At 38.0% G+C, this 27,363-nt stretch overlaps 5 protein-coding genes and 1 long non-coding RNA gene across 6 annotated transcripts; 1 reads left to right on the top strand and 5 right to left on the bottom strand.

The window, feature by feature from the left end:
• Positions 1-651: 651 nt before the first annotated feature.
• On the bottom strand, positions 652-15,042 carry LOC135117340 (uncharacterized). Its single transcript, XR_010276824.1, has 3 exons — positions 14,902-15,042; positions 13,896-14,000; positions 652-1,016 (listed from the first exon to the last, which is right to left on the bottom strand). It is a non-coding gene; the product is annotated as an uncharacterized LOC135117340 (long non-coding RNA).
• Positions 1,399-2,472, bottom strand: LOC126054294 (uncharacterized; the record flags this gene model as incomplete). Its single annotated transcript, XM_064036086.1, has 1 exon — positions 1,399-2,472. A coding segment is annotated over one exon (990 nt), but the record flags the coding sequence as incomplete, so codon positions are not given.
• Positions 2,966-6,033, bottom strand: LOC110372556 (uncharacterized). The gene has a single exon (XM_021329351.3). It carries the CDS (start codon positions 6,004-6,006, stop codon positions 3,079-3,081), a length of 2,928 nt encoding a protein of 975 aa, XP_021185026.3. The 5' UTR covers positions 6,007-6,033; the 3' UTR covers positions 2,966-3,078.
• Positions 10,821-11,691, bottom strand: LOC110372558 (uncharacterized). Its single transcript, XM_021329352.3, has one exon. It carries the CDS (start codon positions 11,651-11,653, stop codon positions 10,895-10,897), a length of 759 nt encoding a protein of 252 aa, XP_021185027.3. The 5' UTR covers positions 11,654-11,691; the 3' UTR covers positions 10,821-10,894.
• A 6,186-nt stretch (positions 15,043-21,228) lies between the features above and the next one.
• On the top strand, positions 21,229-23,618 carry LOC110372533 (pescadillo homolog). Its single transcript, XM_021329311.3, has 6 exons — positions 21,229-21,389; positions 21,468-21,701; positions 21,777-22,148; positions 22,237-22,957; positions 23,039-23,235; positions 23,319-23,618. The coding sequence occupies exons 1-6, from the start codon at positions 21,366-21,368 to the stop codon at positions 23,589-23,591; spliced, it is 1,821 nt and encodes a 606-aa protein (XP_021184986.1). The 5' UTR covers positions 21,229-21,365; the 3' UTR covers positions 23,592-23,618.
• LOC110372535 (protein pelota) lies at positions 23,608-27,011 on the bottom strand. Its single transcript, XM_021329312.3, has 7 exons — positions 26,824-27,011; positions 26,437-26,680; positions 26,041-26,295; positions 25,558-25,780; positions 24,926-25,118; positions 24,474-24,580; positions 23,608-24,290 (listed from the first exon to the last, which is right to left on the bottom strand). Exons 1-7 carry the CDS (start codon positions 26,862-26,864, stop codon positions 24,190-24,192), a joined length of 1,164 nt encoding a protein of 387 aa, XP_021184987.1. The 5' UTR covers positions 26,865-27,011; the 3' UTR covers positions 23,608-24,189.
• Between the last annotated feature and the right edge of the window lie 352 nt (positions 27,012-27,363).

The raw sequence follows: 27,363 nt of genomic DNA on the forward strand, positions 1-27,363 counted from the left end.
AATCAATGGCTATCTATGCAGCTACATTGTGTATCTAATCAAACAAATTGCGCATTTCTTTATGGTTATCGTAATCTAATGTGAATTCGTATGAAAGGAACAAGCAAACACTAGAAATTTACAAGGAAGGAACCATTTATTTTTGTATTATTCTTAGAATTACAATCACGCCATGTATTGTGGCGACAAATTAAATAAAGGAAACTTTTGTGACCTACCGCGTAGTTGCGTCATTGAAAAAGCCGGCACGGTTGGAAATGCGGGCGACATTCTGTGAAACCTAATGCGACATTTTGAGGTTTTAAAAACCCGTTGATTTATATATAATGTTTCTAAAAATATTAAATCCAATACAATAAAAATGGTCCAAAAGTAACCATTGCCATTCAACGTGGCAATGCTGCCAGCCTCTTGGGTACACTCCCGATGGGCAGCAATGAGAAGGAGTTTTTTTATGCAATTTTTTAAATATTATTATTAATTTATAGTAGGGTGTACATAATAGGTTAGTTAGATAATAATCGTAGATAATTTTACTGTTTTTTTTTTAATTAATACAAAAATGTTGAATTATAACTGTGGGCTAATGTTTCATAGGTATGTACCTACAGTTTTGTGATCTTTTCAGACATTGAGACAATGCGTTAGGAACCTAATCTTTGATTGATGCAACAAGTGGAATTTCAAGTATTATTTATATTTATACTTTTTATCTCCTTTTGATAAAGGAAAATTCTGTTCCTAGATACAGAAAGCATGTGTGATAAAAGAATTACAAATCTTTCCAGTTTCTAACCATGTTGAGGGGTAAGAAGTTATAAACGTTAATATTCATTGTGCTAATATTTATTTAACCTTTTTCTGTACCGTGATTTAACCTAAATCGTGTGAATAGACGTCTTTCTACGGGTCGTCGTAGAATGTCCAATAAGACTCGTTGATGCCAGGGGCGTGGGTCCGACTGATGCACTGCAGGTTGGTGCCCAGAATCTCGCCAGGTGGACAATATCGATTGTCTGAAAAAAATTGGTGTATTGGCTGTTTCACGAGGTTTTACTCATGTGCTTAATACCTACTGCATACATCGTTATCTGAAAAGTGAATAATCTTAGGTGAATCTAAGTATTTCTTGTAAGTTTGTGAAACAAAATAGAACACTAAGATTGAAAACTCTATTACTATTGTAATCCCTAGCTAACAAGATAGAAACTTCAAGAGTTTTGTTTGTCTGTATGTTAGTTAGAACAAAAGAAACTGCTTATTGATTGATATAATATACTTAAGAGTAGGTACTCCTTTATTATTTTTAATACATGAATATAGTATTAAGCAATATTCTTTATATGTAGGGAGATAGATTAGGTAAGCAAAATTAAATTGGCAGAAATTGAAACGAAGTTTGTCATTCAATCATTTATTTACTGGGTACAGACAGTGCATAAACATATGGGTACGTTATTTGATACTACTAAACATGATGATTTACATTTTTGCTTTAGTCAACGTCTTATGACCAGTGGAGTCTTTTTCCCTATAAACCGTTCCTGACATAACGGGAGGCGATTGTTCTAAGTAGGTATTGGACAATGTTCCGCGAATTATATTCGGAGAACAGCGCAATAGTATCGGCACTGCGCAGTTATTGCTCGCCCCAGGATAGGTAGCTGTCACAGGACCCATCCGCTGCGCCGGCTGTGCCACCGACGACCTGCCAGCACCTCGTACAAACGGCACACTCATGGTCGGTAGAAGATTATTCATCATCGCATCATGAGCTAAATCTTCCAAAAAATCACTTCTCGAGCGAGTAATTCGCAAGTTAGGTGGCATCAGTTCAGAATTTTCAGGATTCAGTACATCAATGTCGTAGTCAGCGCGAGTCTCCAACGTTGACATGTTGTCATCCATTTGCGCGACATAGGCTGGTGGTAAACTATTTACCGGCGGCACGGAGTTCAGGGCCGCAGACACACTGGTATGCACCAACGGATACAAATCAATTTCGTATGGTTCTGCATCTACGTTACCAGTTAAATCAGTATTCAGTACATTTACATCGTAGTTACTTGAATCCATAACGGGCAAGTATTGGTTGTCCCACACGATTGGTGATGGCACGTTCTGCGTATTCAAGAAATATTCCAGAGGAAGTGCAGCTTGAATTCCATGTTCAAAATAAGTTGTCTTTGGTAAAGAATCCAGTTCACTGAAGTCTTCTGATGAAGGAGGCAATCTGATGATTTCGTCACTCTCGCTGTATACACGTTCATTTGATTTACTTCTCACCTCCAGAGGTCTGAGTAGCATTTCTGGATCTCTTCTCATGATAAGGTCGCGTATTGGTCTATTAACCATTTCATTGTAATCGACACTGTCATAGTTAGGTATAAACGGATCCTCGTATGCAAACGGGGCAGTCTGAATGAAGCCGAAGCTTACACAAATTATACACAGGCGTAACATATTCACGAACAAAGTTCAACTAAAACTGAAATTTGGACTACGTTTTTGAATGCGATTGACCGGCACATAACTACATCAGCAGATATTTAAAGTCAATGCATTATATTGAATGCACAGTTTCATGTTACAATTTGTTATGATTAATATATTATTTTTTGCATATTTGATGGTATGATTACAAAATATGAAGGTGATGTATTTGTTTGTTATTATTATTTACCATCTGTCCAACTTGACTACTGAGGTAAATACTTCCCATAACAGAACAACAACAATAACAAGGGTGGCCGCGTTCACCATAGTTAGTAGTTTAATGTGGGGCTTTAATCTAGACTTACTTTCTTTGTAACTAAAATAAATATGCAATATTTATTAATTGCTGCATGATTTACACACACTTCCTTATTCAGACAACTGAATATGTTGCCTTAAGGTATTAAGTACTTTAAAGTTTTAAACTTTTGCCTTATCACATGAATTTCAGTAAAACAAGAGATTTTAAGAAAATGCTTTAATTTTGTGATGTTTTATAAACATAAGTACAAAAGTATAATAAATAAGTATAAAAAAGTCATCATTCTCCATATTCGTTGCTATCCAAGGCTTTACGTTGCATCACAACTGTTTTTCCACCGTCTGTGTGGTCTTCTGTTTAAGAGTAGTTGGTGTGCGCATGGCGGTTGTAGTTCTCACATCGTTTGTGTTCTTGACATCACGCTTGTTGTGGAACATGAAGTCCTCTTCTGCTCGGTAAGAGGGGGCGCTGTAAGACGATGGACCGGCTGACGCTGAGGTGGCCTTAGCCAAGCTTCCCGACACCACTGACGGTGAGCAACTCAGCAACAACGGGATGGCGCACCCTCCAGTGTTTGCGTTCGGGAACACCCCAACTGCACCAGAAGAGCCGATGGAACCGGACAAACCTGAACCGTAGGCACCTCTAGCAGATTCGTGAGTGGGCTTCCAACGGAACATGTGGTCAGACGCGAAACCTTCCATTGCGCTAGCTTCCCTCATGCTAGGGTGAAAATGAGGGTGCATAGCACTTCCCATACCGGTCATCTCGTGCATAGATGAGTGCATCATTGAGTTTTGCGGGAATCTTCCAGGGTGGTGAAGATGAGGTTGAACGTGGCTTGCTAATTCAAAGTCGTGAGCAAGTCCCATTTTGCTCGGGATCTGACTGTGTCCAACCAGGTGCGAGTTCCTCATATGATCCATAGTATTTTCGGTGATGATACCATGACCATGCGGCAGTCCACGAGTCATCTCAAGTTCCTGATCAAAATTGTCAGCTCTCATTGAAGGCAAATGATCCAAACGTCTATTTTCATGAGCCATGAGTCCAGTGTTCACATGCTGCAAGTGATGCATGTGTTCTGCTGCTTTCATTGACGCGTGACTTTCAATGTGAGACAAGGGCGCGTGCTGTTTCTGGAGATCAGGAAGCAAACCATGGTCGGCAGATTTTGGCAACATAAGATTTTCATTTTGCTTCGCAAAGTGGTGGAATTCTCTGTGATCTGCTGATTTAGGTGCGTTTTCAAGCTGTTTGAATGCATGCAGCGAGCTGTGAATGGCTTGCTTTGGCTTCATTGCCCAGGTCTTGTCGAAATTGTCGGCAGCTTTCATTGTAGGTTCATCCAAATGTCTGTTGTCGTCTGCTAAGATTCCAGTGTTAATATGTTGCAAGTGATGCAAATGCTCTTCCGCTTCTTTCATTGACGGGTGACCTTCAATGTGAGACAACTGCGCGTGTTGAGTCATGTGCTGGTTTTGTGGACCAGAAAGTGAAATATCATCGGCAGATTTTAACAGCATAAGATTTTCAGTTTGCTTGCCAAAACTGTGGAATTCTTTGTGTTCTGCTGATTTAGGTGCGTTGTCAAGGTGTTTGAAGTCATTGTTTTCCGGGGTAGCGTGTTCTTTCATAATCTCCGCATTTTCAATGTTGTCGTGATGTAATGGGGTCGCAGATTTTGCCAAAAAATCAATCATGTCATCAGTAGCTGCCATGTCATCAGCATTTTTTTGCTGTTCATGGTGATGTTCCATTTTTCCATCAATCACTTTTTGTTCCTCAAGAATGTCTGTAGTGAAGGGTTTAACAACACCGCTTGAAGTTATAGAAGTTTCAGGAATATTTTCCGATGTTTTAAACGTGGTGACTTTTTCTTCATCCAATTTGATTTGAGTTCCTTCCATAACTGGTTTTGTAGCTGGTACTTGCATTATATGGTGTTCAGATTGTCCTGTTGTCATATCTTCAATTAGTTCTGAGGTCTTGCCATCATGATGATGATGATCAGCAGCAGTTTCTTCATGTACTAAGTCGTTCTTGTCGTTTTTCACGTTGAGTTCTAGTTTTGTATCAGCGCTCTTTTCTTGATCATGAATTTTATGGCTTTCACTTCTTAAAGGTTCTTGAGTTTTCATGTTATCTAAATTCACCTGAATCATGTCAGAAGGGGACATATTCATGTTATCTTCGGAACTAAGTTTTTCACTAGCAATATGTTCAATCTCATGAGTTTCATCGGTAGCCTTGTTCAATAGCTTCTCGTCATTAGCTTCATGTTCAAGGTGATGATTCATCACGGTATCATGTGCAAGACGCATATGGTTTACCTCGGTTGATACCACATGTGACTGACTACTTTCTTCAATGTGCTTGTCAGTTTTCATAGATGCATTTTCTGATTGATCCAAGTGCAAAAAACTCTCCTGGTTGCTAGCATCTTTGAAGCTTTCTTCAATATTTCTGGCTATCTCAACATTCTTTTGAATGTTGGCGACAGCTTCTTTCCACTGCGCTATCCTCTCTTCTTCTGTTTTTGCTATCGTGACGTGAATATCATGAACAGCATCAGAGTCCCTTGCTGAAGTAGCATGTAAACTCATGGATTCTAAGTTACCAAAGTTTTCATGGATATGTTTCAGAGCTTGTCTCGCTACTTCAATATCTTCATGCAATTCAGTGTCGGATTGCGATTCATGTGCCATTTTCATGGAACTTTTGAGTTCCATTTTCTTCAGATCTCTTTGTAGGTTCTCCACAGCTTCCTTGGCCATTCTGATACTGTGCTTCACATCATCTTCTGTCTTGTGGATGTGGGTGCCGTCAGGAGTAGAGCCTTTCAGTGTAGTTCTCATATTTCCTTCACCGTCACAGAGTTTGACCTTGACTTGACGCCCACATGTTTCATTAGAGTCTGCCAGAGCTTTTTCTTCTTCAGAGTCGCGGAATACTTTGTATCCGTATGTCTTCTTTACAATCAGCGGCTTCTTCAAAGTTAAACTTCTTCCGGTAGGCAGCGTTGATCCGGTTTCAGGGTGAACACTTGGAACATCACTTGCATGTGAGATTCCAGTATTTTGAACAGGGTTGATGGGTTCCGAAGGTGACTTCTTTTCTCTCTGAATATCAGCTAAAGCAGTCAACCCTTGAGGTTGCCAGTCCTGAGGCGCCAAGCCGTCCCCGAGGTGAGACGGGGCCGCGATGGCAAGAGCTACCAGAGCAGATACTGCTACAAGTTTCTCCATCGTGTCTGATGCCACGATTGATGTTGTGTCGGAACTGTATGGTTAATTTATACTGATCTAACGTAAAGAGAAACATTCCATCAATCGTAAAAGAAAACAAAACGTGCTCCTACTAATTGTAACAGAAATGCTGAGACGACATCTTCCGGTTCAAATCATTTGCGCTTGACATTAATATACTGAGTACCTATGTATTATTTTATCAATCATATCTAAAACACTAATTTATTATATTAACAAAATACCTAAGGAAAAGTTATAATAATACCAGAATTTAAATGTAGGCGATTTTGGTAACATACAAATTAATATTCACAGGCAATTTGCAAAATTATTATCTTAGATCAGTAAGAGATACCTACTGTTTTATCAAAATAAACCCTTCTTATAGGATAAACGATTGACGCACTTTTTAAACCACTTTTTTAGATAAAAACATACACTTTTGCCTCTACGCAGGTTTAAATCTTTCAAAGATAAACAATGTTTAGGGAAACATCCGAATCCAAAAAATACTTATGCGATTGTTTGTCGTTAATGTTTTCGTTGCAAAACATATACTTAGGTAAAGTGATTCAGAAGATACACGTTATAAAGACTGAAATGGAAGAAGCCTTAAGATATATATTTTTTAATTTACTAGCCACATGATATTATATAACTCAGCAGGTAGGTAGTATTTATTTACTTCAAAACATAGGTAGGTAATTGTATCATGATGCATCAAACCTGCTAAGCGTTTTGGTACGATCCAAACAAATACGACCTTTTAACCACTAGGTCATGTGACTCCCATGAGACAAAATGACTCCCAAAAAACATATAAGATGCTTTGTCCTGAATGTCAACACATTTCCTCGACCACTGATTGCAGTCAGACCCGGGTTATTTATTAACTAACTATGAGAGTGAAGGAATAGGGAGTGCACCTGTGTCTGCGCAAATGCTCGTGCACTATAATATGTCCTGCGCAGCTGGCTGATCTCCTTAAATGAGAACAGCCGCCGTGGCCGAAATCGGCCGTGGATGCCATTATATTATCTTTCTAAATAGGGGTAAAGTAGGGTGATCATGTATATAAAAAAAACCGGTTTGGATTGGGCTGTCATGATCTATCGACTTAGGTGCGTAGAGGTATATTGGGAAGCTAAATAGTTTGTTTCAAAAAAATATGGAGCGTTATGTGAATACATTGTTGAATTGCAACACGATCGATCGAGGCTTTTAGCCTAGGCTTGATACTTTTTATCAGCTGCATCAAGAATTTGATTCCTCGAGCATCCGCGGGGAGAGACATCGGGGTTTTAGCGGGCATGCCACTCCTTTCCCTAGTATGTGTCCCTTTTATCAAGTAGTGTGAAGTAGGCAGACTTAAAAGTATAATTCCTAAAACAAATAATTAATTGTTATCATAGCAACTTTAACAGTTTTTGAAACCCTTCACAAATATTTCGTACATTCCTCATTATCTGCATTCTTTAACGATGCTACGTATCGACGTTATTTCACGTCTTGCCGAGTTAGCAACAACTGACTACCTAATTAAATTGACTAACTTAAAACCGTGACTTCACTTCACTCATGATGTACTTACTTCGTCATTTTGTTTTTATATAATTACAAAATATTTTTAACGACAATTGTACCTAACTATAGTTTTTTTTTTTTCAGAAAATGGACTAAGTACATCAGAAAAAAAAAATACCCTATACTAAAGCACCTGCGATGCTTAAATGTCCTTTATTTTGCAATAACCTTGATTACTGAGATTCCGTAAGGATGGTAGGTCAGGCTCCTTCTTGTAGGTCAAGAAGTGACGTACGGTAGCCGTGATCAAAATAATCAAATGCTGTAATTAACGAGGCGTTCGGGTTTCATTGTCAAATCAAGACCAACCTGTCAAACATTGGTCTTGATCGGTAAGTTCTTTATTTTTACAAAAAAAGGGCGGGTTCCATGCTTGTAACATCCCTCCTCGAATATCGGCATTTTGGCGTACTACTTTCTTAGGAGATTTTGCGTTATAACATTCCACTTGTCATTTTGTTCTCTATATGTCTACTATATTCCTGATGTACATACCAATAATCATCATCATCATTTGCTTTTGCTGGGTTTCCTACACAAATAGTAAACCGAGACTATTAATAAGAGTTCGCAGTTCGTGGACCGTTTGTCCGTCTGTCACCAAGCTTTATCTCATAAACCTTTATAATAAGACAGTTGTAATTTTCCGCGACGAACAAACACAATAACCAATTTTAAACAAATCATAATAAATTATTCGACTCTGCAGTTCTGTGTTCCTACGTACTTAAGCGATGATGATGCATTTTTAAATTCCTCGATCCATACGTTTGCATACGTACAATTATAATGAAATCGACAAATAATGACGTCTTACGATGTGGTAAGAATTGTTTCCGTGTTGTAAGTAAGGGAAAACATTTTTTGTTCGTTTGTTTGTTTGTACCCTAAAGGCTTCGAAACTACTGAACCGATTTGAAAAATTATTGCACTGTTTGAAAGACGCTACAGGCAGTAGTTTTCATGGGACGCGGGCGAAACGGCGGGGAAACGGCTAGGCTAAAATATTTTTTGATAACATTTTAAGAGTTTCCTTTTCTTTCTGTGAAAGTCGTATAACATAAAAATATAAGTCGTATAACATACTGCTTCCGTGTTTATCACTGCGGTCCGAACCAGTTAATATTCTCGAAAGACAAAATACTTGGGAAGCTATTATCAGTTCTACTGAATGCTGTATCGTGATATTGATAACAACTGTTTTGGTTTAATGTTTTAGGAAATGAAGGTTTTATTTTTAAAATAGTACCTATCTTTACAGGCACGTGATTTTAGTAGATAATATAATCAAAAGATTTTTGTTGATGTTTTTACTAAATCTTATTATAATGTCACAGGTCAGAGTCTCACAGGCGCCTACGATGTGCTACGTAATCCTTGCAATGGCCACGAATATTAGGATCTATGGTCATGTGACCGATTCGAGACCCTACGTCGAGCCTATGAGAGATTTTTTAATACCTGTTTTTTTTTTGAGCTCGAAATTTCCTTTTTGGTTTCTTTTCGATGCCATACCAATTCAAACATAAAAGAGTATATTTGTAACATTCAAAATTGCTGTTAGCTTTATATGTAAATTCAGCTTTGATATTTAGGATTCACTCAAGAAAATACTGATACACAAATAAAATAACCGTAAAGTGTTTTATTTTTTTACTCATAAATACAAAACCATTACACAATGTGCTTTATTTTTATGAAGTGTCACACAATGTTACTCTTACTAGATTCGGCTCGGGGTAGTCTTTAGAAATTACGTGATGATTACCTTCGTGTAATTTTGGGTAATCTTGAGACACTTTATAATGAGTGACGGCATGTGCCGTATCCAGCCAAACAGTACCTCTCTTCTTTATTGAATGGACTTGTTTGGGTAGCGAGTCTAGATTTTCTAAACCATTAGATACTGGGTCCTCACTACTTGAAATATGTTCCTGGGATAGACTTATTGGTACACCGACATCAGTGGATGAACGGTATATGTTAGAAGCAGACGATGTCCTCGCTGGTCCCACTAATCCTGCATCTGGGCTCGTGAAACGCTTAGCAACCATGTCTAAAACGTCTTCAGTTTTTTCGATAATATGATTAAGATCGGTGCTGGACACTGCCCCAGGTACAAAACCATCTTCTTCATCAGCTGATGAACTAACGTTATCTAGAGCACCTATTCTTTCTGAATGTTGAGATGTAACCTCTTGAACTTCTATCGAGTCAGTTGTAGGAGCCGTAAAGGCTGAACTAATGGCAATAATTAATATGAACGCTATCTTCATTTTGATTTAATGTTTAGTAGATAATGCGTTACTAAAATCGATAACGCGCTTATATTTATGATAACTTTCGCAACTGCTCATTTTATGAGACGTGTCTGCTGCACCTTTGATTAGCTATGTTGAGAAGAAAGCATTTGGCCATATTATCTTCAACTATCTTCCATAGTTCCACCAGCGACTTCACGCTCGTCTCACGGGAATGTCAATAAATTTCAGTGTTAAATGGGATGTTTAACACTGACAGAATTTTTTAAATCATTAGAGCAGTTTGTGAGACAAGCGCGTTTAAAAAACAAAAAAGCAAATTCTTCAGCATTATGATGCAAGATATTTGTCTGATTGACATGTTTTCATGTAATATTTTCTCAAGGTTTTCTTAGTGCCATTTCAACTCATAGTAGCGTTAGCCTGAAACTTTGCAAATTAAACTTCTACAACGTAATGTGACCATTACTCCGACCGTTCTGAATAGTTCGAAAGGCTAGGCAGATGATGGAGTTCGAACTCCTTTAAAGGAATAAGTATACGTGCAAGGCGGTGTGCAGGTATAAATAATGATCTCTTATTCCCTACATATATCTATAAAGTTTGAGAACTGAGACTGGCATGCTCACTGTGCAATATGAATTAATTATAAATCAGTCATTAATCGGCCTATAGTATAGTTTAAAGAGTTAATACTATTCGGGTAACTGTTGGCAGATAGTTGCCCGACAGGTTAGTCTGAAGTCAACGAAGCTCTTTTGCATGTTTACCACATTAATGCAAAAATCTGTCAAAACCAAGAGGGATTTTGGTATTATTGTGCCATGGACTAAGCTAAAGTACCTATAATAAATATTGAGATAATGATACAACCTAAGTTTAGTTCAAATCTCACTAATACGGCAGGCATGGCAAAACATCTAGGTAGACATAGAGTAAGGATGAATTAATATAAAAACATACGGGTATAACTATTTATTGAAATAACTTTACATTAAGGTAATAAATACTATCTTAATCTAATACACTATTCAGATCACTTATTGGTGCGTGATATGACTGGTTTCGTGGTTCTGGCTGATGTGCTCGTTGGTAAGCAGATCTTCATCGTGGTGTTCGTGGGAGTCCACCGCTTGTTGCATCGCTTCGTCCACCAGCCTGTAGGAGCTGGCCCCGCCAACTGCGCCCGCCGCGCCCACTGCACCCACTGCGCCGCCGTACGCCGAAGCGAGGCCGTGAGACTCCGCCATATGCCCCGATACTATGGAAGGCGAGCAGCTGAACAGCAGGGGAACGCTGCAGCCACCCACGTTAGCGTTGGGGAACACTCCGAGCGCAGTCCCGCTTGTCGCCTGTGTCAGTATCCGACCTCCCAGCGAGGCAGCGGAGAGGCCAGGAGACACACCTCCAGATGAAACTGCTCCATATCCTCCCAGCCTGGCTGCGGGCATATGTCCCTGCATGCCCTGGTCCATGTCGGAGAAGCCTAACAGCTCAGACTCTAGCTGTTCGTCCACGGAGCGGTAGTGCGGCACGGCGTATCCGTATTGGGGGACGGAATACGCCTGGTATGAGGGCGAGGCGAAGGCTGCCACGGGCACGGAGCTCACAGGAACCTGGATGGAGTTGGCGGCTGCACACGGTGACACCAGCTGCGCGGCGTAGTGTGACCGCCGGTCCCGGGGGTACTCTTCCATTTGCTGCACATATCGTGGCTGGTTCCCCTCGGAGTATGTCGGGGCTCCCGAAACAGTCAGCGCGACGACGGCGAACACACCAGATAAAAGTATCACCTTCATTGTTGTTCTTGTTGTGTTCTGTGCTGCGATTATTGAGACACTAATATTTATATGTAATGTGCAACTGACTTTGTGGCCGAATGTTATTACTGAGGTTGCAAATATTTGTACTAAACAAGTACTTGACCGAGATATTTCTGCACACTCAGAAGTTTAACATCTACAAAGTACACCAAATAAGGTTAATCATATCTGTACTCAATAATTAATTAAATAACGTACTATAATTTGACAAAATACTAATGACCTACGCATCAACGAATGCGTAAAACACGCATAAACAGACGCATGCTTGTAGAACTAAAGACTGTATGTTATTGTAGCTAATCTATACTAATATTATAAAGCTGAAGAGTTTGTTTGTTTGTTTGTTTGAACGCGCTAATCTCAGGAACTACTAGTCCGATTTGAAAATATAGCCCATTTATCGAGGAAGGCTACTTTTTATCCCGGTACGGGAAGTAGTTCCCACGGGATGCGGGTGAAACCGCTGGCAGAAGCTAGTCCTTAATAAATGCGTACCTACGTATCTGTCTGCCCGGATTTCACGCCAAAACTACTAGACTGATTTATATGAATTGGCACAGCCGATGGTGAGCCTTAAGAAGTAGGTACTCAGGCTTATGTCTTGAATGAGCTTCAAGTAAAGTCACAAGGAATTCATCACATAGTGATACCATTTTGAAGTCTTCACGATGAGCCCCCTATATTGTAGAAAATATAGTTACTAGTTCAATGAACGGCGTCTTTTAATATTTAGAAATGTATGGACATAAATGCGTATGTATGTGCGTTTCTTGCTTGTATGTACATATACAACATGTAGTTATATCATCTACCAGCTATATCATATGTTACATCGTCAGGCAGCTATGTCATATATTAGTTTTTAGAAACCTGTAGTCATATATCAACTACTAAGTATTTTCCCAAAATTGAAAAATTTAGGTTTTGATCAGCCGACCCAAACCACTGGGACTGGAAGCCTCCAGTCTAACCGGATGCAGCTGACTACCAGTGTATTACAAGGAGAACCTGCCTATAGATCCGACCTCCTCTATTATATCGGTATCGTGTTGCCCGGGTAGCTGGGTTGAGGTAATCACACGATACGCCCTGGTAAGACTGGTAAACCTGCAACCCTGTAGCTGACATTATTTTGCATAGCAACTGTCAGACACTGTTAGCATGATTATCATCTTACATTATCAGCATTCACAGAAAGGTACCATTTAACAATATTACAACTATCTATAGATAGTAATCAGAGGTACAAATTCCGTAATGCATACGAATATTTTTATGTAAGTCACGTTCGGAGAGCACGGAATCGAAATTGCAGTTTCAGCAAAATTCAAATTAACAATTATGTTCTATACTCTATCTATACTAATATGTAAAGAAAAAATATTTGATTGTTTGTTTGTTTAAATCGACTAGGTTCTGGAACTACTGAACCGATCTAAAAGATTATTTCACTGTTAGGAAGCTACATTCTCTGAGCTGAATATGGACTGTTTTATCCGAGTAAGGTAATAAGTTTCCCTGGTACGCGGGCGAAACCGCGTGATGCAACTAGTGTTTAATATTTTTACTCGCCCTACATTTCTAGTGTGCCAGTTATTATTGAGTTGTAGATATTGTTACTATAGTAAGTATTTCAAATACGATGTAAGCAATATTAAAAGTACAAGGTCCACTCATAGTATTCTCATGTAATTTCCCAACTTTGTATTATTTAACTTAGAAAACTATTGGCGTTAACCCCGAAAATAAGTATTACAGCAGCCAATAAACCTTATTTCGGTTCGTTACTTAGTTTGGAAAATTCGATAATGACTCTCATAGTGCATACGATGTGGTCGTTACCGTCAATAGCGGCGGCACAGAGGGCTCGCCAAGTCATAGATACACTTCAGCTTTGCTGCCGATATAACAAAATGCACCATACTTTAAGGGTCTTTAAACGTTAATTCAGTACACATCAGGAAAGGTCATATTTCAAATCGAAGCTATGGTCACGGTTTGTTCAGTGCGAAAATATTTTCTTCTTTTAATTCATTTTATAACTCAAGAACGGGGTCACCTATCCTATCCAAACCATATGTTCGGTTTGTTCTGCTTTGTTAGGAGTAGGTACTTGGTAGATGGGTTATATGATTTATGCGTAGCGAAAAACCGTTCCTCTAGTTGTGTAAGAACTGCTCTAGGCTCTTATTAGAGGCAGATGACGATATATTACCAGGACAGTCCTGCACAAGGACACACTGCTTGGAGTACTCGTCTCTGACGAAGCCGGCAGCGCAACGACATCCGACGCGGCAATCCCATGTCGATGGACACAGATCTGCAATATAACATACATAACTTTATTTACAACACTAGAAAATGCTTATGATATGATAGAATATAAATCTATGCCTACTGTTTCAAAAAGACTGTGTTACTGTTCATTCACAGGGTCATCATGATCAATCATGGTTAGTAGGCCTCCCCTTAGCATCGCTAAAATTCATAATACCAGCTAAGTGCCAGGCAGTCGGACTCGTGCACGAAGACAAAGTTTGCGAACAAATGTATGGATGATTGTTGGATTTTGATGTAACTTATCAATAATACCGATTGTGCATCAGGATAATATACATTCTACTTTTATCTGGATATAATATTTATTTTATTATATTTTTCAGTATTTGTTTATTGTTATAGTGGCTACAGAATTAGATTATTTGTTAGTTCATGCCATTTGCCGTTTAATTTCCGTAACAGTGTTCCGTTCTTCTCCTTGGGTAAAAAAACTATTCTAGTTAGTAGATTTTTAGTTACAGAGAGTCATTTTAAGTTTGTAAATATAGTTTACTAGCTTCCGCCAGCGGCTTCGCCCGCGTGGAATCTTGAATTGCCTATGTGTTAATCCAAGGTATCACCTATCTACATACCAAATTTCAACCAAATCGATCCAGCTGTTTTTGCGTGATTGAATAACAAACATACATCCATACATTCTCATAATTTAACTGAATAAAACTTCAGTCAAAGTCTTCAGTAAAAGTAAACAACCTTAAAACAGAACCCTCGGAAAATTATTAAAATGTGAATACCTAGTAGATACCTACCTTTACAACTAACCTAACATAAGAACCAGTATAAAATAAGGACCAGGTACCATTCGCTTACATCTTCTGTCTTTGTATGCAAAACATACAAAAAAAATACTTTGATTAATGAAACTTTAGGACGGTAGGTACCTGTAGGCAAGAATCTCAAGTTGACGCAAGTAGCAGGACATCTCCACCCGCAGAGAGAGAACTCCTCGTTATCCCGAAGACAAGTGGAAGTCCTGAACAACACGACACTCCTTGCACAAAGTACTAACAAGAAATATGACGTCAACATTGCCCCAGTAGTTATCAAATAACAAGTTACGAGTTACTGCTAGATCGTTATAGATTTACGATTTAATAGAAATGTGAACCAAAACCAGAATTGGTAGGTATAGTATATTTTGTAGAATGATTAGGTGAAGGTTCCTAAAATATGACGGCTGTTTGGAAAATCCGGCATCCTGCCGAGGCGAGGCCTAGGCGTGAAATACAGTCTTATTTGGCTATTTACGCATTTCGTCATCCTATGTTATTCATATGCATTAAGCACTCTTCTTATAAAACTAAGAATTTATTGAAGGGTAAAGACTTCAACACTATCCCAAGACATACTTAGGTAAAAATAAAAATAAAACGCAACGATCTTGATAGCCCATTCCGTTCATTGATCTGTAGGTCCCGGTCCCCAAACCGCGCTTCGCTTCGCTGCCCTTCGCCGCTCTTTTGGTGTGAATTGAGCCAAGTCTGACACCAGTCTAACCAAAGGGTATTGGGTTGCCCGGGTAACTGGGTAACTGAGTTGAAGAGGTCAGATAGGCAGTCGCTTCTTGTAAAGCACTGGTACTCAGCTGAATCCGGTTAGACTGGAAGTCGACCCCAACATAGTTGGGAAAAAGCTCGGAGGATGATGATCTTGATAGCCCATGGCTGGCGGAAGGGATTCAGAAGATAAGAAAAGATTTAGCTTTTGCGTATACCTATTTGAAATAGCCCTGATAAAAGTATATAAACGCTACTTCAGCATTTTTATCATCCTTAGTCTACAGTTAATACCTTAAGGAAAAACTAAAAATATGATGATTTTTAACACTCTTTATTTATGAGGTCGACCTGTAACTAACTATGTAATGACATCTAAGATATTATCTAATTGAACCATCTTCCAAGATTAGTAGTGTCATGAAAATTGGCAGATGTATGTAGTCCTGATGATAATACAATAATATGGTAGGTCTGTACTGTCGAACTAAACTGATGATTAAGCTGAATATAAACTGAAGTTCATGGTGAAACTTCGTATCATAGTTGTGTTTGGAATTGTTAAAAAGTCTTATAAGGATAGGTTTTAGCGTGCATTTCTGAAAGTGTTGGTTTTTGTGTTTTTTAAATTACTAATTTCAAAAACAATTTCTTATTAGGTATGTCCAATGTAGCTTGAGTAACCTTGGTGAGCCATACCGCAATTTATTGTTTACGTGACATAAAGAAATATCCGAAGAAGTCCGCTTTTACACGGAATGATTTGTCATCATTGTTTATAATGTACGAGTGTACCCAATAATGTATTTCTCAATTGCTGTTCACCTACATTTATTAAAAATGTAATATGCACTACATAGTATTAGTCGAATGGGTACACGTTTAGCCAATTAATGCCATATTGCTTGTTTTCAACAGCCTCTACTAGATAGGATAAACTAAGACAAGGTACTTTTACAAAGAAAACTGTTTCGCTTGAATATTTTTCGAGGCCCGTACCATCAAGGGCGGATCCAGCTTCGGCGCCAGGGGGGGGTCACACAGTCGTGGTCAAGTCACAAAAAAAATATATTATAGCGTATACTTCTTTTAATATTAAAAGTAGAAGTATAAATACAATAAGCGCGATCGTAGCGAGCTCAAATTTTTTACGAATATTAAGAAAAGTGTTTTCATGTAGAAAATGGCCCGAGCAGAGTGAGCGCAATTTCTCGTATTAATACTACACACCACAGACTCGTCAAACAAAAAAGCGCGAGCGAAGCGAGCGCGAAAATTTTTGTTCAGGTCGAGGACTAAGGTTAAAACAGTGTTTTTATGTAGAAAATGGTCCGAGCTGAGCGAACGCGATTTCTTGGACATAAACACAGATGCGAAATTGAAAAAAGCGCGAGCGAAGCGAGCGCGAAAATTTGTATTCAGTTCGAGGACTAAAAGTAGATAAAAAAGCTTTCTTTCTGTATAACAAATATACAGCACAAATACAAGAAAACGCGATCATAGCAAGCGCGAGATTTTTTTCAGGTTGAAGACTAAAAGTTTCGTTTGAAAAGTATTGTGTACGCAGAAAAGGGCGCGTAGGGGAGATGTTCCTAAAACGGGTAGGCTTTGCCATTCGTATATTATAGGTCTTAGTGTGAACCTGTGAGTGTAAAGCAGTGCACTACCCCCCCACCGATCACGGTCAGTTGGCTCGCGAGCCTAGAGCGAGCGTTTTCGAGATTAGATGTAAAAAAAGTTTTTTGCAGAGTTTATTTAAAAAAATCGGATTATGCTAGTGCTGACTACTCAAATATGGTGCAAGATACGGTTTTCGCAGTTTTGTATTATCATTTTGCATGTTATATGCTTATTAATTGTGAATACTTAGTGGTCTCCTTGTTTACTATTTTAAGGTTAAGGTAGTTGAAATTTAAAACGTGCTTTTGGGCAAAACGGGTAGGGGCATAACGGGTGACTACCCGATTTGAAATAAGGGACCACTTCCTCAATTGGTCCCACAGAAAGCTAATCGAAGACAAAGCAAGCCACAGAGAGCTGAAGAAGTACAGGAACAGCGTGAAAAAGAAATTAAAATATGTTTTCTCTGATTTTTAACAAAATTATCTGCTGGTAGGATTATAATTTCAAATGTAACATTTAATAAAGTACAAATGTGATCTAGACTGATCAAAATAAGAAAACTGTTTAACATAATTAAGGAGACTAATTAACGATAAAGATTTCCTGGATAACAGGAGGCTAAGATACGTTTTCTAATTCATTTATCACATATATTCATTCATTACCTGCTTTGCCCAAAGGCGCTACCCGTTTTAGGACCCCCCCGAGGGCAAAGCGGGTATTTCGAAGGGGTTTATTATTTTTATTTTTTTTCTGAATTTTGAAGAAGATTACTAAGACTATCTTATGTTTTCCAAAGTTTATAATATAAACAACCCTATGAGTACAAATACAAGTCGCATGTAATGTTCTTGGTTATTTTATTTAACATCTTCCCTTAGCTTACCCGTTTTGGGAACATCTCCCCTACGTTTTTTATTGCAGCAACAGTAAAACATTTTCTGTGAAAACTTCAATTGTTTTACTATTGGTAAGGGTTTATGAGATCAGGGCCGTCTCTAGCTCATGTAGTGCCTGAGTGCAATCATCACCAAAGCACCACCTATGTATCTATTGAAAGATGTTGAGTAGTACCTAATGATCGAAGTACTTTACAAGGAATATAAATAAGAACGTTCGAATGAAAGTCACTTTTTTAGTAGGTAAAGGACTTAAAAAAATGTTTCCAAATCATTGTAGGCTCAAACTGTTGGCCAGATTTTAGTTATGAAAGTCGAGACACAAAGGACAAAAAGTTCATAAATTTTAAAAAGCGCTGTAAAGTAACAAGCAGTCGAAAGCGCAAAACTGTTTTGTTTTTGAGGACTCCATTAATATATTTTTTTGCTATATTTGACTAATGAAGGTAACAAAGTAAGGTATATATAATATTGCGCGAGTGAAGCGAGCGCGAAATTTTTTGAGCCTACGACACAAAAGCACCTGATTAAGTACATTGCAAAGCAACAAGTAGCCGCGAGCGCAGCGAGCGCGAACTTCTTTAAATTATTTGTTTGAAGACTCACAAATCAGACTGGGAATTACGTACAAATAAAAAGGAACCGTGATTAGAGCGAGTGCCGTTTTCGTTTTGTGTTCGTTGATTCGGTCAATAAAAATAATAAACAATCAGAAAGATAATCCATACAATGTCATTTAGCTGCGAGCGTAACGAGCTAGAATTTTTTCACTTAGTTGGAGGATGTTAAAAGTTAAAAATAATCAAAATGATCAATCCAACAAAGCGAAGGCGACTTTTTGTCAGTATCAATGATGATCAATGTGGGACTTCCTTATTGAACGGGTGTAATTTCTTCGAAATTTCCTATATCTAGATCTAGATATCGAGGCGCCCGGGTTATTCGCACACCCTGCACCATAGGTTAAGACGGCCCTGTATGAGACACAGCATCTAATGTAGACAACCCGGACAGCGGATTCTTAGTAACAGGGTCCCTTTTCCTCCTTTTATATAAAGAATAGAGAGCGAGCGTTGCGAGCACGAATTCTTCAGCAAAACTACTCTACCTTTAACTTAACTATGTAGGTGTCTACGTATTCACTCGGGAAAAAAAATATCTTTTACTTATAACAAAAACAAAAAACATCGTGTTTAACAATTTCAATTATTGCTTAGGTCCTGAACCTGGCCCAGGGGGGGGTCATGACCTTGTGACCTACCCCCTGGATCCGCCGTTGCGTACCATTTAAATGGTGCGATTTCAATACATGTTGCTTGACATCCTAGGATTTCGAACACTTTATTAATTTCGGAATTTTACATCTTGTTCAACAAACAATGGTAAAATTTATCTATCCCAAGGTACATAAAAATATTTTATCTTAGCAAACATCATCAGAAACAAGATAGAGCATCTTCAAGCGGTCTTTATCGTCACAATCAGACGAGATAACCAAACTATAGAAAAAACACAGCTGTACGTGCCATGCTTGAGAGAAATCAACACGAACTTAGTATGATTAATTCTTACGCCACTTTCTTATGATATTTAGTGAATATATAATGACTCTCAAAATACTTAGCGCTATCATTCTTCAACACCAGTCCTTAATATCAGTAGGATATTTTTTTGTTACACAAAGTTAAATATGCACGCTATTAGTGCTGCTTTCTTTGGTACCCTAGTGGTTACCTGTGTGAGTGGATACCCAAACTTATGGAACAGCAATCAACTCGCTCCAGTTCACGGACTCTACGTGAAACGTTCAAATGACGGGGCCACAGGAGATCTGTTCGTCGCTGCCACAGAAGAAAATGGAGTGAAATCACAATGGGCGGTTGATCAGCCGATCAATTTCTTACCCGTGGCAACTGCTGCTCAGCCTCATGCTGCTGCGATACCAGTAGCCTATCCTGCCAGCTACGCAACTACACACGACGAAAGTGCTACTCAAAAGCGTGCTGTGATGCCAACCGCACCAGTTCAATACGCCTACGCTATGCCTGTGCAATCTGGAACACCAACTGAAAACGGACAGGTCGCTGCATACCCATACGCATACACAATTCCATCAGCTACAACAGAAACGTCGGCTCCCAAATGTGAACATCAAGCTAACGTCCCACAATATCCTTACCAGTTTCCCTTCCAGATGTTTTATCCTCAAATGATGTCTGCATATTCTAATGCCATGAGTATTCTGAAGGATGCTGGCCTTAGTGAAGACTCAGCGAATACCGTGATGTCTCAGGCTGCACCTACGTGGTCCCCCGCCTCCTATGCCTATCCTATGTACGTGATGGTAGACCCCAGTGCTTGGGCCCAAAACCAAGCCACAACTACAACACCCGCTCCTGCATCATCAGCACCAAGCACGCCATCCGAAGAAAGCAACAGTTAAATTATGTTATAAGATTAAAAATGTAACTTAATTCTATTTATTTTTTTAACTAATAAAATTGAAAATCGATTTGCAAATATTTTATTTTCATCCTTCCAATGCTATTTAGTCCTCCTTGTTTCGAGTTGAAATTCTATAATACTAATACTTACTTAATAATTCTATATAATAGTCATACTATGGCTGTAACTAAACTCTACTATAATTAAAACTAACTATAAAGCTCTTCCTTTGTAAGCAGTTTATTTAATTTATGAGTATCTATAATATAAAAATGAATCGCAAAATGTGTTGGTAAGCGCATAACTCAACAACGCCTGGACCAATTTGGCTAAGTCTTTTTTTGTTGTGTTTGTTACTGTCAGAAGGTTCTTATGAAAAAAAATAGGGTAAAGTAGAGAAGTCAGTTGACGGGAGCGAAGCCGCGGGCGGGCAAAAGCTAGTTACTCATAAATACTAATTACAAATATTTAACTTTTTAAACAGTGTACCCTGAAGCAGCGCCATCTGCCGGGAGTAATTGTTAATTAGTTAATTAAAATCAATGTAGTCGCAAAAATAAATGGGTAAAACAGGGTACAGGAAAACATGAGTTAATGGCAAATGTTAACAAATTATATAAAGCTTTGAAATTGCATTGAATATTAAAGATATATCATGGTTTTTAATGCTAACATTATTAAGAGAACCTGCGTGTGTCACTGACCTCTATATTGCCTGTGTATATTTCGATGGCAACACTATTTTGAAATGTCACTTTGACAAGCAAAGCAAACCAACATGGTTTCGTAGCTTTGTAATTGCATAAAAATATTAATTTTTCCAATATTAATTAAGGAGTGAAGTAAAAGTTGACCTTTAACAAATAAAATAAATCAGACAAAATGGTTTCCAAGAAGAAGAAGAAGGTATGTGCATTAATATCGCCATGACAAAACACGTGTTTTTATTATTGCGTATAACCAACAAAATTGCTCTTTTTACAGTATTCATCCGGAGAGGGAGCTCAGTTCATGACCAGAAAAGCTGCCCTAAAAAAACTACAGTTATCCCTTAAAGATTTCAGACGTATTTGCATATTGAAAGGTATTTACCCACGAGAACCACGCAATCGCAAGAGGGCGCAGAAAGGCGCAGGAGGTATCAAAACTTTGTACCACACAAAAGACATAAAGTTCTTGTTACACGAGCCTATAATATGGAAACTCAGGGAATTAAAGGTAAGCGGCTACTTTACTTTTTCGTATTAATTTATTGCACAAAAATATAGCTTCTAACTTTTGTGTTTATTCTAGGTGTATCAACAAAAGATCCGTCGTGCAAGGGCAATGAGGGAATACAGGCAGATGAAAAAGTACTTGCGAGACTATCCAGATATAAACATAGATCACATTGTCAAGGAGAGATATCCTACATTTGTAGATGCACTACGAGACCTGGATGACTGCCTCACGTTATGTTTCTTATTCAGTACTTTCCCCTCTCTAAAGAAAGTACCTAGAGACCAGTCTATGCTTTGCAGAAGACTTACAGTTGAATTTATGCATGCAGTTATCGCTGCAAAAGCCCTCCGGAAAGTATTTGTATCTGTCAAAGGCTACTATTACCAAGTTGAACTAGAAGGACAGACTATCACATGGATTGTGCCCCATCACTTCTCATTCCAGGTTAATATTTTTAAAGTTTTCTTTTGGTTCATAACAGCATGTTTTACATATTTTTTTGAATAACAAACTATCTATTGTTCTCTTACAGCCTCAAAGCAAAGACGAAGTTGACTTCAAAATCATGTCTACATTTGTGGAATTCTACACAATGATGTTGGGCTTTGTTAATTTCAAGCTGTACCACTCACTCAACATAGTTTATCCACCTAAACTGACCGCAGCATTCTCAGCTGATGACAAAGAGCTTATAGATGAACAAGCTTATGTAGCTGAAAGAATAGCAGCTATGAACTTGTCCTTGGCACGAGTAGCTGGTGCCAATGATGGTGAAGAGTTGCCAGAAATGGACATCTTCAATGCAGAGGATGAGGATCCTAAGAAACTGGAAGAAGCTAAACTTGAAGCAGAGAAAGTCAAGAAACTTAAAACAATGTTCAAAGGCCTGAAATTCTTCATAAACAGAGAGGTGCCCAGAGAACCACTAGTGTTCATCATCCGTTGCTTTGGTGGTGAAGTGTCCTGGGATAAGGATCACTTTGTTGGTGCAACATTTGATGAAACAGATGAAAGCATTGCCTACCAAATAGTTGACAGGCCCACAATGGATAAACAGTACTTGTCCCGATACTATGTACAACCACAATGGGTGTTTGACAGCGTCAATGCCAGGACACTATTGCCCATCAACCAATATTTAATGGGTGCTGTGTTGCCACCTCACCTGTCACCATTTGTTGATAAAATTAAAGATCAAGTTTATATTCCACCTGAAGAGAAGGCACTTCTTGATCCCAACTTTAAACCCCTTGGTATGTTTTAAAATTTTATAAAGTTATTTTCTTAACACAATATTTCTATGGGCAACCAATAAAATGTCATATTCTTTTCAGATGATGATCAATCTGGGTCTGACATTGAAGAGGCCAGTGACGAGGACAAAGAGGATGTTGAAGAGGATTCAGAGGAGGAGGACGGAGAGGCAGCTCTGGCCAAGCAGTACCAGCAGGAGGTGCAAGAGGACTCCGACTCTGGAGATGACGAAGATGATGATATTGAGCCAGAGAAGAAGAAATTAGCTAAAGAAAAGGTAACTGTTGCCAAATATCACACTAAAAACTTGTAAAATGTTTTGATCCATTTATATCTTTAACAATACTTCTTGAATTTCAGAAAAAGGCAATGGCTGTGACAGCTGGAGTGCCCCACAAAGAACATCCATATCAGAAAGAGATTGAAGATAAACAGGCGTTCAGGTTGAGAGAGAAGCTTGTTCGCAAGAAGCACAGGAACCTTTACAAGAGCATGAAGGCTGGACAGGAGAAACGCAAGAAGGAAATTTGGTTGCTCAGGAAAAAGAGGCGCCTTCATGACGAGAAGGTCAAGGAGGAGAAGAAAGCAGAAAAACGCAAACAGAGAACTGCTGCATTGGAAGCTTCTGCTTAAATAATAAATAAACAAATTAACAAATCATTTGTAGTTTTGTATTGTGCTAATTCATTTATAGTATAATATTTACATCACAATATAAAAACATTAGGATATTTTCTTTTAATTAACAATAAAACAAGACAATCATTATAATATTAGTCATTTGAAGCAACCTAATTACTTTGGTACTATTCAATATAGCTTACCACTAAGTTCTATTTTAGTACCAACGTAGAAATGGAAGTACCAGACATGTTAAATAAAATAATAAAACTACACAGCTCTTGAAACAAAATAAACAATTGTCTTTAAATATTATAAAAAAAAATGTCACAAACTTGAGCAGATCGACTTTTTTTAGTTTTTGTGGACATATCCACAGGAATATTTATCCATTCATAAAATATTGTTTACATATATACTGTAATTAAATATTTCCTATTTACATTTTCATTTGGAAATTATTCTTCTATAAGATAACACATAACGGAAGTACATATTCGTATGACATTTACACAAATTCACTAATCAATACAAGTACCTATCTCACTAGATAGGATACATAAAGGTGTAGGTAAGCAATATGAATGGACTGGTGATAATAAATAATATCCTAATCAGAATCAGTATCGCTGTCACCCTCAGCGTCACTGTCTTCAAGCTCTGGCATTGGGAAGCGCAGGATTGCTGCAATACCAGTCAGCTGGTCTAATTCTGAAAAATCACAAAACACATTATTATTTCTTGCTTTATGCATAAGAAGTCAATTTATTTGAATCAAATTGTTTTGATAAAAGGACTGAGAACTCCTTGTATGTATGTTGTATGAGAATGTAAAAATAAAATTTTCATTTTCAATACCTATATGATGATAACTAAAATCCAAATTATACATACGTTCGCCAGATACATGCATGCTGGAGAAAATCCTCACTTCGCCGCCATTGTCGCGAACTGAATCTACTATAGCTACGTACTCTCTCCTTTGTTGTATATCTTGACACCTGGCAACCAAACCATTCATTAAAATAGGAGAAAAAATAATAGTAATAAAAAATTAAGAATAAATCTTATATGTATAGAATGGAATTAGCTTTGACGATTGACTCCCATCAGAAAAAGGGCATAGGGCGGAGGACATTAATTGCACCATATAGACATTGAAACACCTTTACAGAAAGCATGTGCGTTTTATTACGTGATTAGAGATGGATACATATGCACAAGAATATTCCGACATAAAGGAGTACTATATCTGTGGTGCAACCTGATGTCAGGACCCCTACATTTGGCGCCATACTTGCGCAATAGCGAGAAAATATTTTACATCATATTAAGCAATAACTTACCTGAACAATTTATCGGAAATCATAAGTGTTTCGATAGCTTGCGCCTCGTTCGCGCGCTCGATATGTTTCTTCCCATAGAATGCTTTAGCTGGTTCTAGCTGCAGCATTGTATAGAAACTCTCAAGCAACTTCACCTCACTTGCAGCTTTTGTGTCCGATATTTTAGCAATTACTGCTTGCTCTTGCAAAACCTCTGAAAATAGAATAGTTTATATGTTAATAAGTTTTTTAATACTATGTTTTTGCCCAAGAAACGCTGCATAACGTAAATACAATTCAGTGTGCTCAAACATTATATACAAAAGCATACTTTTAGAGCAAAACATAAGGAAGCAGATTAAAAAAGGATAATTAATTTTGTGACATAATTTGATATCACTATGGCATATTAGCACACAATACATAGATTACATCATAATCTATTTAAAAAAGATAAGATGCTTTATCTATATGATCTATATGGATTAACGGGAGTAGCATTAAAAATGTTGTGTTCAGTGTTTCTATGATTTGCCAAACTTGACCATGAAAGAAACTAATATAAAGAGCATGCAAGCATATTAGCACTTACTTTAAATGAAATTGGTGTTAATAGGGCAAAATTATATTAACAAAAAATAATAAAACCAAACCTTTTAAAGAATGTTTGAATCCTGAAGAAGCTTTGACCAATAGGAACTTGCTCTTATTATCAATGAGTAACTTGTTGTCTGTTTTTACAGCTTGTTGCATCATGTACTCAAAGTACTGGTCCTTCACAAATCCAGGTGATGCAATTATCACACACTTGACGATGTTGAAGTCTACGTGCCTCAGAATACCTTGCATTACAGCATCATAGAATTTATTTAAACCCTGAAATCACAGAATGAAACCTGTAGTTCATGTTTTTTCTATAACTTGGGTATTAATGTCCAACAAAGTCTATAAATGTAGATAGTTTCTTATTAGTCATCATGACAATGAACTGAATTTCTTCATTATAATTTAATTTAAACCTAGCTGAGAATACATAACAACATTCAAAAACAATATGAAGAACGCATCTCCTAAGAAAGCCAAAAATGTTCCTAGTTTTTTCTTATTATGTCATATTTCATTTATAAATGTTGTACCTTTTCATGTTGCTGCACAAATCCTTTGCGCTTCCTAGGTATCGTGATATCAATTTTTGATCTCACTAGTGTCATAGATGGAGTAATCAGACAGACGTGTGCCAGGCCCTCTTGCATCACAACGGCAGCTACATCAGCATTGGCAGCCGGGTCACAGGCCATCTCTACTCGCTCTAAAGCCACCGAATCCCATAGTGGCTTTTGTAGTACAAACTTTCTATTAAGTTCTAAATCTAATGTGTGGTAGGCACCCATCTGAAATAATTACATACGTTATTAACAACCCTTAAAGTGTGCTCATGGAAAAAGTCTGCAAAGGATTATCCTGTGTGAAGTAGTGTAATTATAAAGCATTTATAGGCTAAGATGGGGTACAGAAAATAGAAAACAATTTACCTTTACATACTGATTCTCCACAATATTGCGACCTTTCAGCCTCAGTACACATGCTTGTGTATCAAAATCAATGGTTTCCACAGTAATGGTGAGCGTGGTCCTCACTCGACTGCTAGTCGACGAGCCTGTTGAGGACTCCGTCTGAACCTTACGCACCGTGGACGCTGTGACAGCGTCACCCACAGCGACCAGGTTGTATGCATGCCACATATCTTCAGACTCCTCAGGGATGAGGCCGATACTCCTGTAAAGAATATAGGGAGTGCATTGGATATCTTGCTTGCCATTGCCTATACAAGCGTAATTCACATTTTTTACATAAGTTTACTGTAATACAAGTTTGAATCAAGCAATATGCTGCTAAATCGTTTTCAGAATCATTCTTACCCGCAGCCATCCCTTTCGATATTTTTGTAAACAAGCTTCATGTTTAAACGATGTAACTTTTTTCACATTATTTATTTAGAGACATAGCTACAATCACCATAGGTCCCTTTTTATGGGAAAACAAAACGAGACGTGATCGTGATCTTCAAAAGCAAAAGCAATTCTTTGATTTAAGGATTTGTCACTGTCAAACACCGAATGTCTTATGTCAGTCAGTTTATGACATAATCGCTAATCGTTATTCCAGCAGAAAATCAATCCGATTAGCAATTTTAACCAATTTTAACTTTCTGTATTGTATGATTCCTGTTATAACTGGAGTCTGGATTTCAAGATGATTTTCATAGCTCAATCCATTAAGTTACGTATGTACTAAGACTATAAAAAATGTTAAAAGCGAGACGAGCACATTATTGTGTGGGAGATGATCACAATCACCATCTTAAAATCCATGTTTTATTCTTTTAAAATATATAATCAGCTTTGTTTGTAGATTGGCGTCATAGTACTTTTATCTTATTATTCACCGAAGTCTCAACA

Source organism: Helicoverpa armigera, chromosome 9 (assembly GCF_030705265.1).
Source record: "Helicoverpa armigera isolate CAAS_96S chromosome 9, ASM3070526v1, whole genome shotgun sequence".
Lineage (NCBI taxonomy): Eukaryota > Metazoa > Arthropoda > Insecta > Lepidoptera > Noctuidae > Helicoverpa > Helicoverpa armigera.

Excerpts from the sequence above, each read along its gene's own strand:
- LOC110372556 (XM_021329351.3), bottom strand. The coding sequence starts at position 6,006 with ATGGAGAAACTTGTAGCAGTATCTGCTCTGGTAGCTCTTGCCATCGCG.
- LOC110372558 (XM_021329352.3), bottom strand. The coding sequence starts at position 11,653 with ATGAAGGTGATACTTTTATCTGGTGTGTTCGCCGTCGTCGCGCTGACT.
- LOC110372533 (XM_021329311.3), top strand. The coding sequence starts at position 21,366 with ATGGTTTCCAAGAAGAAGAAGAAG. Across the intron at positions 22,958-23,038 it reads TCCCAACTTTAAACCCCTTG|ATGATGATCAATCTGGGTCT; the intron begins GTATGTTTTAAA and ends TATTCTTTTCAG. Across the intron at positions 23,236-23,318 it reads AGAAATTAGCTAAAGAAAAG|AAAAAGGCAATGGCTGTGAC; the intron begins GTAACTGTTGCC and ends CTTGAATTTCAG.
- LOC110372535 (XM_021329312.3), bottom strand. The coding sequence starts at position 26,864 with ATGAAGCTTGTTTACAAAAATATCGAAAGGGATGGCTGCGG. Across the intron at positions 26,296-26,436 it reads TGGAGAATCAGTATGTAAAG|ATGGGTGCCTACCACACATT; the intron begins GTAAATTGTTTT and ends TAATTATTTCAG. Across the intron at positions 24,291-24,473 it reads CATGCATGTATCTGGCGAAC|AATTAGACCAGCTGACTGGT; the intron begins GTATGTATAATT and ends GTGATTTTTCAG.